The sequence below is a fragment of the Podarcis gaigeae genome, assembly GCF_964106915.1.
Source record: "Podarcis gaigeae genome assembly, chromosome: 5".
In the NCBI taxonomy this organism is placed as follows: Eukaryota; Metazoa; Chordata; class Lepidosauria; order Squamata; family Lacertidae; genus Podarcis; species Podarcis gaigeae.
Genome location: NC_139681.1, coordinates 3,680,124 through 3,694,592, shown reverse-complemented (window position 1 = coordinate 3,694,592; position 14,469 = coordinate 3,680,124). Strand labels below are relative to the sequence as shown.

General features: G+C 45.2%; 1 protein-coding gene across 5 annotated transcripts in view; it reads left to right on the top strand.

Moving 5' to 3' along the window:
- Positions 1-14,469, top strand: part of PRR5 (proline rich 5) — a 72,842-nt gene that overhangs the window by 47,627 nt on the left and 10,746 nt on the right. For all 5 annotated transcript variants that reach the window (XM_083738870.1, XM_083738868.1, XM_083738871.1 and 2 more), the window contains 5 exons: positions 6,343-6,423; positions 9,140-9,188; positions 11,417-11,474; positions 12,588-12,679; positions 14,327-14,467. In XM_083738870.1, the coding sequence (XP_083594996.1) occupies positions 6,343-6,423; positions 9,140-9,188; positions 11,417-11,474; positions 12,588-12,679; positions 14,327-14,467 (421 nt within the window). The remainder of the gene's footprint in view (positions 1-6,342; positions 6,424-9,139; positions 9,189-11,416; positions 11,475-12,587; positions 12,680-14,326; positions 14,468-14,469) is intronic.

Sequence of the window (14,469 nt, the reverse complement as noted above, 5' to 3'; positions counted from 1 at the left end):
AAGAAAGACATCCTTAGCTTGGTTATTTCTTTACAGTTCAGGGAAACAGAATAATCCACTGTAAAAGGTTAAAGCAAATGAGATATTTATTTATTTATTTATTTATTTATTTATTTATTTATACCCAGCCACTCTGGATAGCTTCCAATAAAGTACAGTGGTACCTCGGGTAAAGAACTTAATTCATTCTGGAGGTCTGTTCTTAACCTGAAACTGTTCTTAACCTGAAACACCAGTTTAGCTAATGGGGCCTCCCGCTGCCGCCGCGCTGCCAGAGCACGATTTCTGTTCTCATCCTGAAGCAAAGTTCTTAACCCGAGGTACTATTTCTGGGTTAGCGGAGTCTGTAACCTGAAGCGTCTGTAACCCGAGGTACCACTGTATTAAAATGCAGTGGTCTGTTAAACATTAAAAGCTTCCCTAAACAAAGAAACACACCATAGGAGCAAAGGACACGACCCATTCAAAAGAAACCAGGCCTGGGTCAGCAGAAGTGAAATCAAAATAGTTTTTCTGTCAGTTCTTTCCCTCAAAGCACAAGCAAGCTATGCAACGTTACTTTTATGTGAGATCTTCATCTTTTGTGTGTGCATATATTGCATAGAAAGGCAGTTCCCTCCATTCCTTCACATTTTAGTGTCCGTAAGAATGGGGACGATGCAGATAGCAGCAGGCTTGAGTCCTACTTGATGAAAAACTGTAAGCAGAGACTGCAAGGAATCCTTATCAACACTTCATGTCGTAGCTGCAGCCATTTTAAGTTTGTGTGGGCGTCAGAGCACCCCTAGCTTAGATCTTGGGTTGCAAGTCATTTACTGGGGTCCACAGCAGAAAAGATTTGTAAAGTATGTTAATCACAAGTCTTGTGCATATAAATGAGCTGGGGGGGGGGGCTAATTTGCTGACTTCAGCATCTTCACATTACCATAATTAGTGTATAGTTTCTTGAGAAGATGTCAAGTGTTGCGCAGTATCTTACTCTTACGCAGTTCTGATCAATTATGAATAAGTGGCAGTTATTAAAGCTGAAGAATGCCATTACTTTTGGGAGTTCTTGTTCCCTTACTCCTTTTGCAAATTTGTCCCACTCACTTTTTGAAAGCTCTGTGTGGCTGATGAGAGTTTCCGCAGTCAGCTGGTTCAACTTGCCGAACATTGTCTGTAGGGAGGGAAGGGGGGAGCCAGCGCATGCGGGGAGAGTGGTCTCCCTGGGAGCAGAAATAAGGGTGGGGACAAAGCAGTTGAAATTGGTAGCCAGCAGCAGCAGGGCTTAAGCATCATCATCATTATATTAACTGCCTCACTCCGCCTCATCATAGAGGGTTGTGGGACTGAGAGAAGGGTCTCTCCCAAAGGTCTCAGAACTCAGATAGGTATGAGGAAATGCCGTCATTCAAAGACCCTGGACCCTGCTTGAGAGGGCAGGGAATGCTGATTTGCTACACCAGTTCACAAGCTTGCACAGTGGACATGCTTGGATTTGGACTGTTTCCATCACACAATGGTAGCAGGACTAGCTCAGGATCCAGCCAGGGCCATAGCTAGGGGGTGGTGCGGTGGGCCCCCACCAGGGGCGCAGGTGAGGGGGTGGGCAAAATCAGCTAAAAAATATGCCCAGCAGTTTGAGGCAGAGTTGTATAATCCCCATTTAGCAGAAAAACCTGTAGGTTCTGTAGATAGACGCAGACCTGCTTTAGGAGGAGTGGGGCAGGGATTTTCCATTCCCTTCTGCTCTGAAAACTAAAGCCAAGCTGGTAATTCAAGAAGGAAAGTTTACTTGAGTGACACCCGTTGCTCACCATGCTGCCTTGGGATGGTACCCCAGCTCAGGTACTGCTCACAAACAAACCACACCTGTACTGTATGGTAGATGGCTGGGTTTTCATGAAGTGTGGTGGTAGGACAGGGATTTTGGTGGCTGGGCCAGTTTGAGAAGAGTCTGCCTGCATGGCCCATGGTTCCTTGAAATGTGTTCCTTGAAATCAGAGTTTTCAGGAGAGAGAGAGAGAACGAACTTCTGCCTTGAAGCATCTCACTACTTCCCCAGAGAGATAGAGAGCCATTTAAGGTCCCAATTAATTTAGAACAAGTGGGGGACAAATGACACCAAGACTCTTTTGTTTCCCCTCCCATTAATTTATTAAGTAATAATAGTTAGGAGGGCCTGAGCAGTGTTTCATCTGATGCTTTACAGTAATTATGCCATCTTTGTAATGTATTAAGATGTATTATATGTAAAGGTAAAGGTAAAGGTACCCCTGCCCGTAGGGGCCAGTCTTGCCAGACTCTGGGGTTGTGCGCCCATCTCACTCAAGAGGCCAGGGGCCAGCGCTGTCCGGAGACACTTCCGGGTCACGTGGCCAGCGTGACATCGCTGCTCTGGCGAGCCAGAGCCGCACACGGAAACGCCGTTTACCTTCCCGCTGGTAAGCGGTCCCTATTTATCTACTTGCACCCGGAGGTGCTTTCGAACTGCTAGGTTGGCAGGCGCTGGGACCGAGCAGCGGGAGCGCACCCCGCCGCAGGGATTCGAACCGCTGACCTTTCGATCGGCAAGTCCTAGGCGCTGAGGCTTTAACCCACAGCGCCACCTGCGTTCCATATTATATGTACATAATAATATAATACATAACCCACACATTATGATGAGGAACATATTGCAGGTGGAAGAAGTAAGAAAAGGATATTGAAATTGTACAATGGTGACAAGAGACCCTAATCCTATGTCCTTGCTCCAAAGAATTTGTGCCTGAGTAGTGGGGGTGTCTCGATATTTTTTCTCTTCCAGAAGAGCTTTTCAGACTGCATGGGGATCACTTCTGAAGATCCCTGAATTTTAGGGGCTGCTTCTTGAAAGGGGACTTAGAAGCTGCACTCCTCTCGTGGAATTGGCTGTGAAGACATTTGGATTGTGACCTGACCTGGCATTTAAGCAACACAACCTCCCATCATGGTTATTTTGAGCTGGGTTATGTTCAGCAAGAAACACAAAGAAGAGTTCCTTTTAAGTTGGAGAAGAAAGTCAATTTTACTTTCATGTTCTCCCACATTTTGTACTAGTTTTATGTGTGCAGCGAATTTTTCGCTTGGGGTGTGAAGGACTTTCAAAAATGCTAACCTCTACCTGCAGTCTAACGTTACCTGCTAAATAGTTAGATCAGCTTTTGAGTGGACTATGATTTAAACGAGATTCCTGCATTGCAAGGGGTTGGACTAGATGACCCTCAGGGGTCCCTTCCAACTCCACAATTCTATGATGCTGTGACTATTACATATCCAGAACAGATTATATCCCTCCTTGGAAGGAGGACTTTGTTCTCCCAAAGCCAGTGAATCGAAAGTGTTTCACTGGGTCATTTATAGAGCAGGAATATGCAATGCAAATAATAATAATAATAATAATTTTTTATTTATACCCCGCCCTCCCCAGCCAAGGCCGGGCTCAGAGTGGCTTACAAGCAATAATAAAAACAAGATGAATGATTACAAACTTAAAAACAAAAATAAAACACAACAATTAAAATAATGGAACATTAAAATATTAAAATGTAGCCTCATCGCAGGAGGAGAAGGAAAAGAAAGGGGGGAAAAAGAGAGAGAGAGGGAGGAAATCAAACTGGCTCCAAGCCAAAGGCCAGGCGGAACAACTCTGTCTTACAGGCCCTGCGGAAAGAAATCAGATCCTGCAGGGCCCTGGTCTCATGAGGCAGAGCGTTCCACCAGGCCGGAGCCAGAGTTGAAAAGGCCCTGGCTCTGGTCGAAGCCAATCTAACTTCCTTAGGGCCCGGGACCACTAGGGTGTTGCTATTTATGGACCTTGAGGCTCTCCGTGGGGCATACCAGGCAAAGCATCACAGATCAGAAAATTAGAATCCTATAAGCTTCAGAAGGGGACGCAGGTGGTGCTGTGGGTTAAAGCCTCAGCGCCTAGGACTTGCCGATCGAAAGGTCGGCGGTTCGAATCCCCGCAGCGGGGTGCGCTCCCGCTGCTCGGTCCCAGCGCCTGCCAACCTAGCAGTTCGAAAGCACCTCCGGGTGCAAGTAGATAAATAGGGACCGCTTACCAGCGGGAAGGTAAACGGCGTTTCCGTGTGCGGCTCTGGCTCGCCAGATGCAGCTTTGTCACGCTGGCCACGTGACCCGGAAGTGTCTCCGGACAGCGCTGGCCCCTGGCCTCTTGAGTGAGATGGGCGCACAACCCCAGAGTCTGTCAAGACTGGCCCGTACGGGCAGGGGTACCTTTACCTTTACCTTAAGCTTCAGAAGCAGAATTCTGTTACCTAGGTTGTTATTTAAATCTGACAGACAGGATGAGCAACAACAACAAAGAGAACTGTAGTCCTGTTGACTCATCCAAAGCAAAAGAATTGAGCAAGTGCTTTGGACTTGAAGACCCAGTTTCAGATCCTTTCTTACTCAGGAAGCTGATGAGGAGGCCTTGGGCAAGTTGAACTCTCTCAACCTAGACTAAAATGGCTTCTTTGCACAAAGGATGGAATGCAGTGGAGTAACTTATAATTAGTTGGCCTAATTGCGTACCCCAGATGTCCTACTATAATTTGTTGGTGGAAACAAACCCTTTTGTCTTCAAACAAATCTGAGTACCATTAAAATTAACAAATGCTTGCAAGATGGTGGCAGAAAGTATATTTCATATTCTGAATGTGTTTCATTTTCTCTCGGAACTGAATTGCGCCTGAGTTGTACTGCTGCCTGCAGAGACATCTAGCCTCAAATCTTTCAAATTGTCCGTTGAGTGTCTCTACATTCTGTCCCAAACCTGCTGACCAGTGTTTCCATTCTGTGTGTCTCTGAGAGAGGAGTTCAGACAAAGAGCTACTGAACCAGCTTTGAAACGCTTATCAGCTGAAAGAAGAATGGGGAGAGAAGAGAAAAACCAAGCAATATCTTCTATTTTTATCTGTTCATGCATTTCTGCATGGTTAGGTAGTGGCCTCATTGCCCTGGCCTGCCAGCTATAGTTTCCTGTAAATGGGATGATGAGGCCGGACTTGCTGCTCAACAATGAGGCTCAACATGAAACTGGAAGCATGTTTTGGTGATGAGCTGCTGCGACCGCTGCAAAAGGTCATGCAAACACAGCAATTATTGAAGCAAAGAATCCCACCACTTTCCTCTACACACAGGAACTCTTTTTTGTCCTTTAAGGTGTGCGGCATGATTGAAGTGCTGACTGTGCAAAATACGAATGGCAGTACAGTAGCATAACAGACTAAACGCTCTGCAGTCTATTTCCCCTTAAAGCACAGAATAGGAGAGGTGGTTGACAATCCATCCAGGGGTTCAGCCCAGATTCCTGTCTCGCCCTTGATCCTGTATTCCCTCCAATGCATCTCAGATCCTTTCTCCTGTGCCAGCAGAGATTAAGGGAAAGACTTCTTTGGCACCTCTGCCAAAGAGCAGCTAGAGGCTTGAATAGGGCCCTCACATTATCATCATCTCAGCTGCTGTCTCCCTGGGTCTGTCTGAGGCAAACAAGGGGAAAGCTCTGCCAAAGACTGCTTTCTGCTCATGATGGCATCTTTTATATATTTCATCAAATATTGCAATATTACCATTAATAAAATATCACGTGTATCCTGCCCTTCCTCAAGCAAGCTCAATCTATATCTATCCTGTATTATGAAATGCAGCATTTTTTTCCTTAAAGCAGCTTCAGTCTGAATGGAGAAGAAGAACAATAGCTCAACTGGTTAGAGCGTGGTGCTGATAACACCCAAGGTTGCAGGTTTGATCCCCACGTGGGTTGGACTAGAACAGCCATAGGCAAACTCGGCCTTCAGGATGTTTTGGGACTACAACTCCCACCATCCCTAACTAACAGGACCAGTGGTCAGGGGTGATGGGAATTATAGTCTCAAAACATCTGGAGGGCTGAGTTTGCCTATGCCTAGACTAGAAGTTCCTCAGGGTCCCTTCCAACTCTACAGTTATTCTATAATCTAGCTGACTTTTAAGCTCGTAATGTGTACCCAGCCATAGTTGATGGTTATGTCTGTACAGAGGGATTTTCAAATCGTCGCTCAGTTTTGTCGTGGTTGGGCAGGGATTTGAACCCAAGTTTTCCCTGATCTAGTCCAGTATTCCATCCATTACATGCTTTATCGAAAAGAACTAGAAGTTAGAACTTCTCCATCTTTTCCTCCAGCCTGATTTCCATCTGTTCTGTCTTCTTCACCATGCTACTTGCAGCAGGTTTGTGGGTTACCCCTCACTTTCTGTGCTTTGGAAGTAATTGTTAGGAATGCCTAAAAACTAAAGGTTGTGAAATCTTAAGTTAAATGCTGTGCAGCTTGTCACAAATGTGCCTTTTTCTTGCAGTATCCATAATGGAGTCATAGCTGTGTTCCAGCGAAAAGGTCTTGCAGAACACGAGCTCTACAATCTGAATGAAGGAGTCAGGTGAGTCAGATCATCAGATTATACACCTGTCCCAAGACACAGTCATCACCACGGAGGGTCATTATTTCATAAGTGATCTGGTGTCAATGACAGTGTGCAGAGATGTGCACAAAGGCAAGCCCTCCTCAAGGAATTAACGTAGGCTCTGCAGTTGCTGTTGGCTTCCATCTTTCTTGAGAGACAATGGAGTGTGCCTCCAGGGGTGAAGCCAAACGGCTGTGTTAGCAGCACCAAAGTGACCTCCCTGGGGTGCAAGAGGGTAGTTACCGTATTTTTGCCCCTGAAAAGTTCATACAGTTGAAGAGAGGATGATGCAATGCTCTTTCTAGCTTCCTCCTTCACCTCACTGTGCTTTCACCTTTTCATACTAGCCCTACAACTTTTCAGAGGTGCCAGAAAACAGCAGGGCTAATCATCAACCCTCCCTTAGGCAGCAGCAGCCAGTCCTGTTTTGCCACCTGAGGTGAAATGACAAGGAGCTGTTGCCCCTTGGCTGAAGCCTCACTTACTGGGGTTGCAAGCTCTCGCTGCTTCTCCTCCTGTCTTGGGCAGCAGGGGCAGGCAGGGCAAGGGTGCTGCCCCAAGGTATTCACCACCCAAAGCAGCTGCCTCATGGGTGGGCTGGCCGGCCCTAGCTGTAGGTAAAGGAGACATATTTACAGTAAAATCCATTATGTGGTTGCTATAAGCGATAATGCCTTTTATCCTTTTCTTGATGCCCCTCCTCCAGCAGCCTTCTTTGTTTATCTGCTGGCTGTGGACAAAGATGCTGTGCCTTCGCCCTGCCCAGCATCAAAGCAAGCAGGCTTGCAGCAAAAGCCTGGAGCGCCACATGCCCCTGTCCTTCCCCTGCCAGCCTGCTGCATTTCTACCCTGGCTCTAGATAAGGGCCGTGTTCCCTCCTGTGGGTACAGCATAAAAGCCAAGAGCTGGCAGGAAGGGTGTCGGTCACGCCATGCCTCCTTCACCAGGTTGCTATATTTGCTCTATATTTTTCCTAGTCTGTTTTCTACTTATAAGAGAGGCTGGCAAATAACTGAAGAACACTCTATTCATCCTCTGCTGGGCCACTTTTAGGAGTTAAACAAATCTGGTATATTTTATTTTTTATTATTTGTAGTCTAGGGTTGCCTTTGTATGGGTGGGGTAAAAGGAAAGGATAGGAAGATAAGACCATGAAAAGCTTTCCATGGCTGGTAAAGCTGAAACAAGCCTGTCCTTTGAAGGTCTTTGTTGCATTTACTAAGGGCTAGTTGGATATGTTGTTCTTTCCTGTGCTGTATTTTTGGGAGCAGACATATCTTCCCCCCTGCACTGATTATGTTGGTAAGAATTTTAGATATTTGCTGTGTAAGAAGAACAGAATTTTATAACAAATATGCTTTTAACATTGTTGAATGAATGAGCTGATGCATCGGGAAAACAGCTGTCAAGAGTGGTGGAAGTCTAAGGCATAGAGGGCCACACATGAGAGAGGGATCAGTTGTGTCAAAGACAACAAAGGAAGCAGAGCAAGAGAGAGAAGAGATCTTTGGGCTTGCCAACAAGAAGATTGTCCGTGAACTTAGCAAGGACATTTTTTGGAGTGCAAAGGGTGGAAGCTAGACTGTAGGGGGTGAGGAATGGAGCTGGAAGAGTAAGTCAAGTGGGAGTGAGCAGCCTGCTGAAAAACTGAGGAAGACAAGAAGAGAGAGGAAATTGTGATAAAGCAGGATATCAGTGACTCAAGCTTTGAGGTATTTTTAGCTGCTTCCAGATGCTGGTAACAGACAAAGCACATCACAGAATTGCTTTGCTAACCTCTGCTGTGGCTGTTGCCCAATACAAAGCCAGCTCCTGCCTCTTCCATAAGGGTTTTTGTATATGGCAGTTTTGAATACCTAAGCTATTTTTGTTTTTCTGAATTAAAATTGAAGGCACCAGGAAAGTTAGGCTCGGCTTACTTTTTAAGCCTCACATCACCTTGCCAACAAAGGTCCGTACAGTTAAAGCTGTGGTTTTCCCAGTAGTGATGTTTGGAAGTGAGAGCTGGACCGTAAAGAAGGCTGATCGCCGAAGAATTGATGCTTTTGAATTCTGGTGCTGGGGGAGACTCTTGAGAGTCCCATGGACTTCAAGAAGATCAAACATATCCATTCTGAAGGAAATCAGCCCTGAGTGCTCACTGGAAGGACAGATCGTGAAGCTGAGGCTCCAATACTTTGGCCACCTCATGAGAAGAGAAGACTCCCTGGAAAAGACCCTGATGTTGGGAAAGATGGAGGGCACAAGTAAAAGGGGACAACAGAGGGCGAGATGGTTGGACAGTGTTCTCGAAGCTACAAACATGAGTCTGACCAAACTGCGGGAGGCAGTGGAAGACAGGAGTGCCTGGCGTGCTCTGGTCCATGGGGTCACGAAGAGTCGGACACGACTAAACAACAACAACAACACTGAGGGACAAACTAGATGGGATGCAATCTGTAGGTTTTTGTTGTTTGTTTTTACTTCATAACAAGCATTCCCATGTGGAATTGCTCATTTTGTCCAGTGCCACTATTTCAGTAAGTGTTATGTGGTTTAACTATGATCTAACAAGGTATTGTGTCATTTTTGATAGACGAACACATTTACTCTTGCATGTACATTCACTGGCCATAAAGTACGCTGCATGTATAGCACAATGTGATGGTCTCATGATTTTTTAGTATTATTATTATTATTCTCTTTGGAACAGGCAACTACTGAAAACTGAGTTGGGATCATTTTTTACTGAATATTTACAGGTTGGTACAGTTTGCTTTTTAGTCTTTTACTTTTCCCTCATGTTGTTCACTGAAGCAGTCTGCTGAACAAAACTATTGGCAGCAGACGCTTCCAACCTAAGAGGTTTTAATATGGAAACTTTGCATGAGAGTTTGTTTGCCTGTTCACACTGGACCTGACCTGAAGACATTTCACTTCTAAAATAAGTGTTTTCAAAAAGAATTCTGAGGGACCTCGGTTTGCTTCTATAGACGGCAGGGTCCGAGACCTGATTCTCACAGGGGTGGTGAACCTGTGTCAGCTGAGGCAGCAGCTGGCAACTTACAAGGCTGAGTGCCCTTTCCATTAAGGGGAAGGAGACCTACACAAAGCACACTAGTGCCAGCCCAGAGTAACTGCAAAAGCAACCAAGGTTGCAATCTCATATACACTTAGCAGGGAGTCAGTCCCATTGAACTTCATAGGACTTACAGAACAATTCTGATGGAGGTCAGGGAGCAGCAGGGCGGAGCAGAGCAGCAGATCCACCACCGTAGCAGAAGTCCTGTCGGCTCATTTTGGCCGGGGCTGAAGGTGCAGGTAGGAGCTTTGTCACTCTTGGTGCACCAGCTCCAGTCTGGCACAGCTGAGGGGCCAGGACAGACATGCAGAAGATGCTGCTATAAAATAGTTCCGTTTTATTTATTCAAGTCATGTATCTAAAATCTAGGGGGGTAATATTTGAAGGACGTTTTCAAAATTATGATATAAAGATGGCCAACATAACATGGAAAGACTAACGGGGGGCACTTTTGTAGGGATCCTGGCTCAGGCCAGAGGAGTTTAACCTCCACCTCCTCTCCCTACACACTGTGGCTGCAATGAAAACTAGGGGAGCCCCACACCTAAGGTTAAGGAATGTTTTGGACCCTGACATGGCTGCTAGCCATAGGGCTGGGTTCAGCTAGCTAATCCCAATAGTAGAAGCTCGTGCAAGGACTTCCACGAGCTCAATGGGGCTTGCACTGATGGAGCAATCTCCTTGGCGCTGTGGTGAATTCCTCCCATAAATTGTGGTTTGATGCTCAGTCAAAGAAAACAGGATTTATCCTTAGCTAACTCCTCCTCCGGGGACGCAGGTGGCGCTGTGGGTTAAAGCCTCAGCCCCTAGGACTTGCCGATCGAAAGGTCGGCGGTTTGAATCCCTGCGGCGGGGTGCGCTCCCGCTGCTCGGTCCCAGCGCCTGCCAACCTAGCAGTTTGAAAGCACCTCCGGGTGCAAGTAGATAAATAGGGGGACTGCTTACCAGCGGGAAGGTAAACGGCGTTTCCGTGTGCAGCTCTGGCTCGCCAGATGCAGCTTGTCACGCTGGCCACGTGACCCGGAAGTGTCTCCGGACAGCGCTGGCCCCTGGCCTCTTGAGTGAGATGGGCGCACAACCCCAGAGTCTGTCAAGACTGGCCCCTACGGGCAGGGGTACCTTTACCTTTACCTTAACTCCTCCTCCTCTCTTTCCCTGAGCTCTGTGTGGATTGTGGCTGAGAAAGATGCAGAGGAATCCTCCCTTTCTTGCTGGCTACTAAATTCCTAGCAGCAAGCTTCACAGATCTCATCCCCCTGCAACTTCCTCATAAGACATCCCGAGGTTGCATGCTTGCGAGTTCCTCCCCTTTGCCTTGGCAACTGTTTCTACAGCTCTGAAGCTGCTGGCTTCCGCAGACTCTGCCAAGGGAGCTGCGCCAGTGGCCGGTGGCATCTTCTGCTATTGCACCTCAGAACTGCAAGAAGATGTGGTTGTTTTTCTACAAGCTCAAAAATTAGAAAGTGACCAAAAAAACCCACCATACAAGCGTGTTATTTCTAAGCCAGCCCAGTCATGTGAGTTAGCACAAGGTTTTTAAAACAATCCTTCACTAAAGGTTCCCCAGTGAGTAATGTGAGGGGTTGAAAGGAAAGCAGGATCTGACCCAGGCTATGCAGTCCAGTAAAATCCACACTATATCATTCTAGTTTCTTTGCATATTGTCTGTTTCCAGGTTTAATTTTCCTGCTTTCACAGCACCATAAATATTAAAATGGGGCATCCCATACATTGCAATTACTATTCACGTAGCCCAGTAGAAGCTGTGAGCAACCCTCCTCTAATGAACTGCCACTTTTTAAAAAAACCAAAATACCTTGTGGTTAAAATATGGAAGTAATAATCTATCAATGATTCAAGGGAAGCAGAATAACATAAATGGAAAGTTGTTTTATGTTGTATTTGCAGAACCAGCTGCTTACAAAAGGCATGGTGATCCTGAGGGACAAGATCCGGTTTTATGAAGGTAATTGAGGCATCAATTGTGCCTGCGGAGCTTGATCCAAAAGCGCATCCAAATCAAAACTCTTTCTTCAACTGGCTTCAGACCAGAACAACAGCCTGCTTCGGCCCCAGCAGTCGTTTAATGTTCCTGCCTGCTGAACAAGGAAATGAAGTTGGTCTGGCACATCAGCTAAGGAAACGGCAGCCTCCCGTGTGGCTGTTTACCTTTCCCCTCAAATTATAAACCTCTTTATGATTAAATAGTCCTGTGAACATCGGTGAAAAACTGCAGAAGCCAATTCACTGAGAATGTTCCTTCCCTTAGACTCCACTCTTCTGTCAAAGAGCTCATAGCCATTTCCATATGTTTCCCTGGCAGTCTCCCATCCAGGCAGCGCTCAGGGCCAGGTCTGCTTAGCTTCTGCACTGGAACTCCGTTCTGTGACTTAAGGCCATTCTCTGGGACTTTAAAGCGCAGTGGGGGGCGTGTCTCAGGGGTTGCACATATCTGGGGCTGCACATAAATCTCCCCTCCCCTCACACACCCGCGAAAAAAGTAAGTTTGAATCTTTTTTTTTTTTTTTTTTTTTTAAAAAGGAGGGTACACACAAACAGTCGTTAATTCATGCACACTTTGTTGAGCTGGTACAAAATTATTGGAGCCTCACCAAATGGAGCTTGAACAAAATCTACCTGATTCAAGAGGCAGGGTTTGCTCTTATTAAGCCTGATTCACAGTTTGCACAGCAAATAAATCTCCCGTATCTCTGCATGAACTTTCCTCTCATGTTTGAAGGAGATTCCCAGTGGTATGAGCACAAGACTCTACAGTGAGTATGCCACATACCATCTCCTGCATCCACGGTACCCACGAACTAAATAGTTGTGCCGCACAAAGCTCATCTCTGTGTTTAGCTGTTTGTCTTTCAAATGTATGCAAAGGGAAAATGGAAAAGAGCTCCCTCCCTCACGTGTATTTTAAAGAAACAAGAAGCTCAGCGTATGCACAGTTCTGATGTGGCACATAATGCATATATTTGGTAGTTTGCTTTTCCACCTTTGTACAAAATACCTTTTTAAAAATAACTCTTCAGTATGAGCCCTTGGACTAACTCCCCCCCCTCCTAATTTGTAGGACAGAAACTTCTGGATACCTTGGCTGAAACGTGGGATTTCTTTTTCAGCGATGTCCTGCCTATGCTTCAGGCTATATTCTATCCTGTGCAGGTAAAACATTGCTCTGTTACTTCAGAATCAGGAAAAACCAGAAGAAGCTACTCTGCAGGTTGATCAGCCAAGAGTCAGACATCACAGCGGGACAACAGATGAGGAAATACCTCTGCCAAACACGGGGGGGGGGTGTTTTCATTACGGAGAATGGCCTGTGTAGGCGTGTCTCTCTTCATAGCATGATGTTCACAGTGTCACTAGAAAATTATAGCTTGAACTTTCAAAAGGTCCCACCACTTTCTCAGCCTAGATGTGTCCAGTACCTCCAAAATAACTGGCTAGGATCCAGAGAATCAGGTGATTTGTTTTGCATTTCCATGGGCTATTTGGAGTTATGAGGTTTGGGGATTAGCTTTCTACACCACCACTCATCAATCCTATGACTATCACAAGCCATTTTCAAAACTAAGAGGAGTGTCAAAGAAGTTTGTAACATTAGAGAGGTTTGAAAAAATATTCCTAAATACAGTATCCTAAGAAACATGAGTTAAATTCACCACTGTGATTAATATTATTTCGATAAACCTCTATCCCCACATAAAATGATCCAGATTATAATAGCAGAAATTTTCATAGAATTAGTCAGTTATAGGATTTCTATAGAAGTACAGAAAGTCAAGTACTAAGGATTAATAGATCAGGACAATAACTTTTGGAGGGCCCAAAATACTTCTGTTGCATTTCCAATGTCATCACATTCCATACAAAACCAAATATTTATTATTATATATATCCATCTCCTCAACCAAACTCTTACCCAAAGTAGTAGCAGCAGCAGCAGTAGTAGTAGTAGTAGTAGTAGTAGTAGTAGTAGCAATAGCAATTTTATTATTTATACGTCACCCATCCAGCTGGGTTTCCCCAGGCACTCTGGCCAGCTTACAGCACATTTAAAAACATAGTTAAACGTCAAACATTAAAAACTTCCCTATACAAGGCTGCCTTCAGGTGTCTTCTAAAAGTTATGTAGTTCTTGGTCTCCTTGACATGTGAAGGGAGGACACCTCTGTCTGGTTCCCCGTAGCTTCACTTCTGTCAGACCCTCAGAGAACCTCAGTGTCCAGGCTGAACGATGGCGGTGGAGACACTCCTTCAGGTATACTGGACCAAGGCCTTTTAGGGCTTTAAAGGTCAGCACCAGCACTTTGAATTGTGCTCGGAACTTACTGGGAGCCAATGTATTTCTTGTGGCTGAAATTATGGGGGGGGGGGGTTGCTCCATAATTCATATGCCCTCCCAAAAATTGAAAACTAGAAATGGAATTGATATAACCAGTCTTGATATTTTACATCATCTTTGCATTAATTTTTACATTATGAAACATATATGGCAGAAATCAGCCATTTTGATGGATTATATAAATTTAAATGAAAGTAAATACCATCACAAAGGTTCCTATGGTAATTTCCCCATAATTATTTGGAATATTATAAAGACAGAATCTGTTCATTGTTCTTCAGCTTATGAATCTCCATTTTGTCCTGATTGTACATAAAGTTTGTGTTCCTTACTGCTGAGACTAAATTAGGGAATCTTCCATTAAATCAAAAGGACTTAAGCAGGTTTAACTGGTTCCACGAATAAATCTGAAAGCAAGCAAAGGACAAGTTTTGAAAACAACTTTCATTCGATTGTCTCTTTAGGGAAAGGAGCCCTCTGTCCGACAACTGTCTCTGCTGCACTTCAGGAATATTATAACTCTCAATATTAAATTGGAAGATGCCTTGTCCCGTTCCCGAGCAAGGGTTCCTCCTTCCATTATTCAGATGTTACTTATCCTACAGGT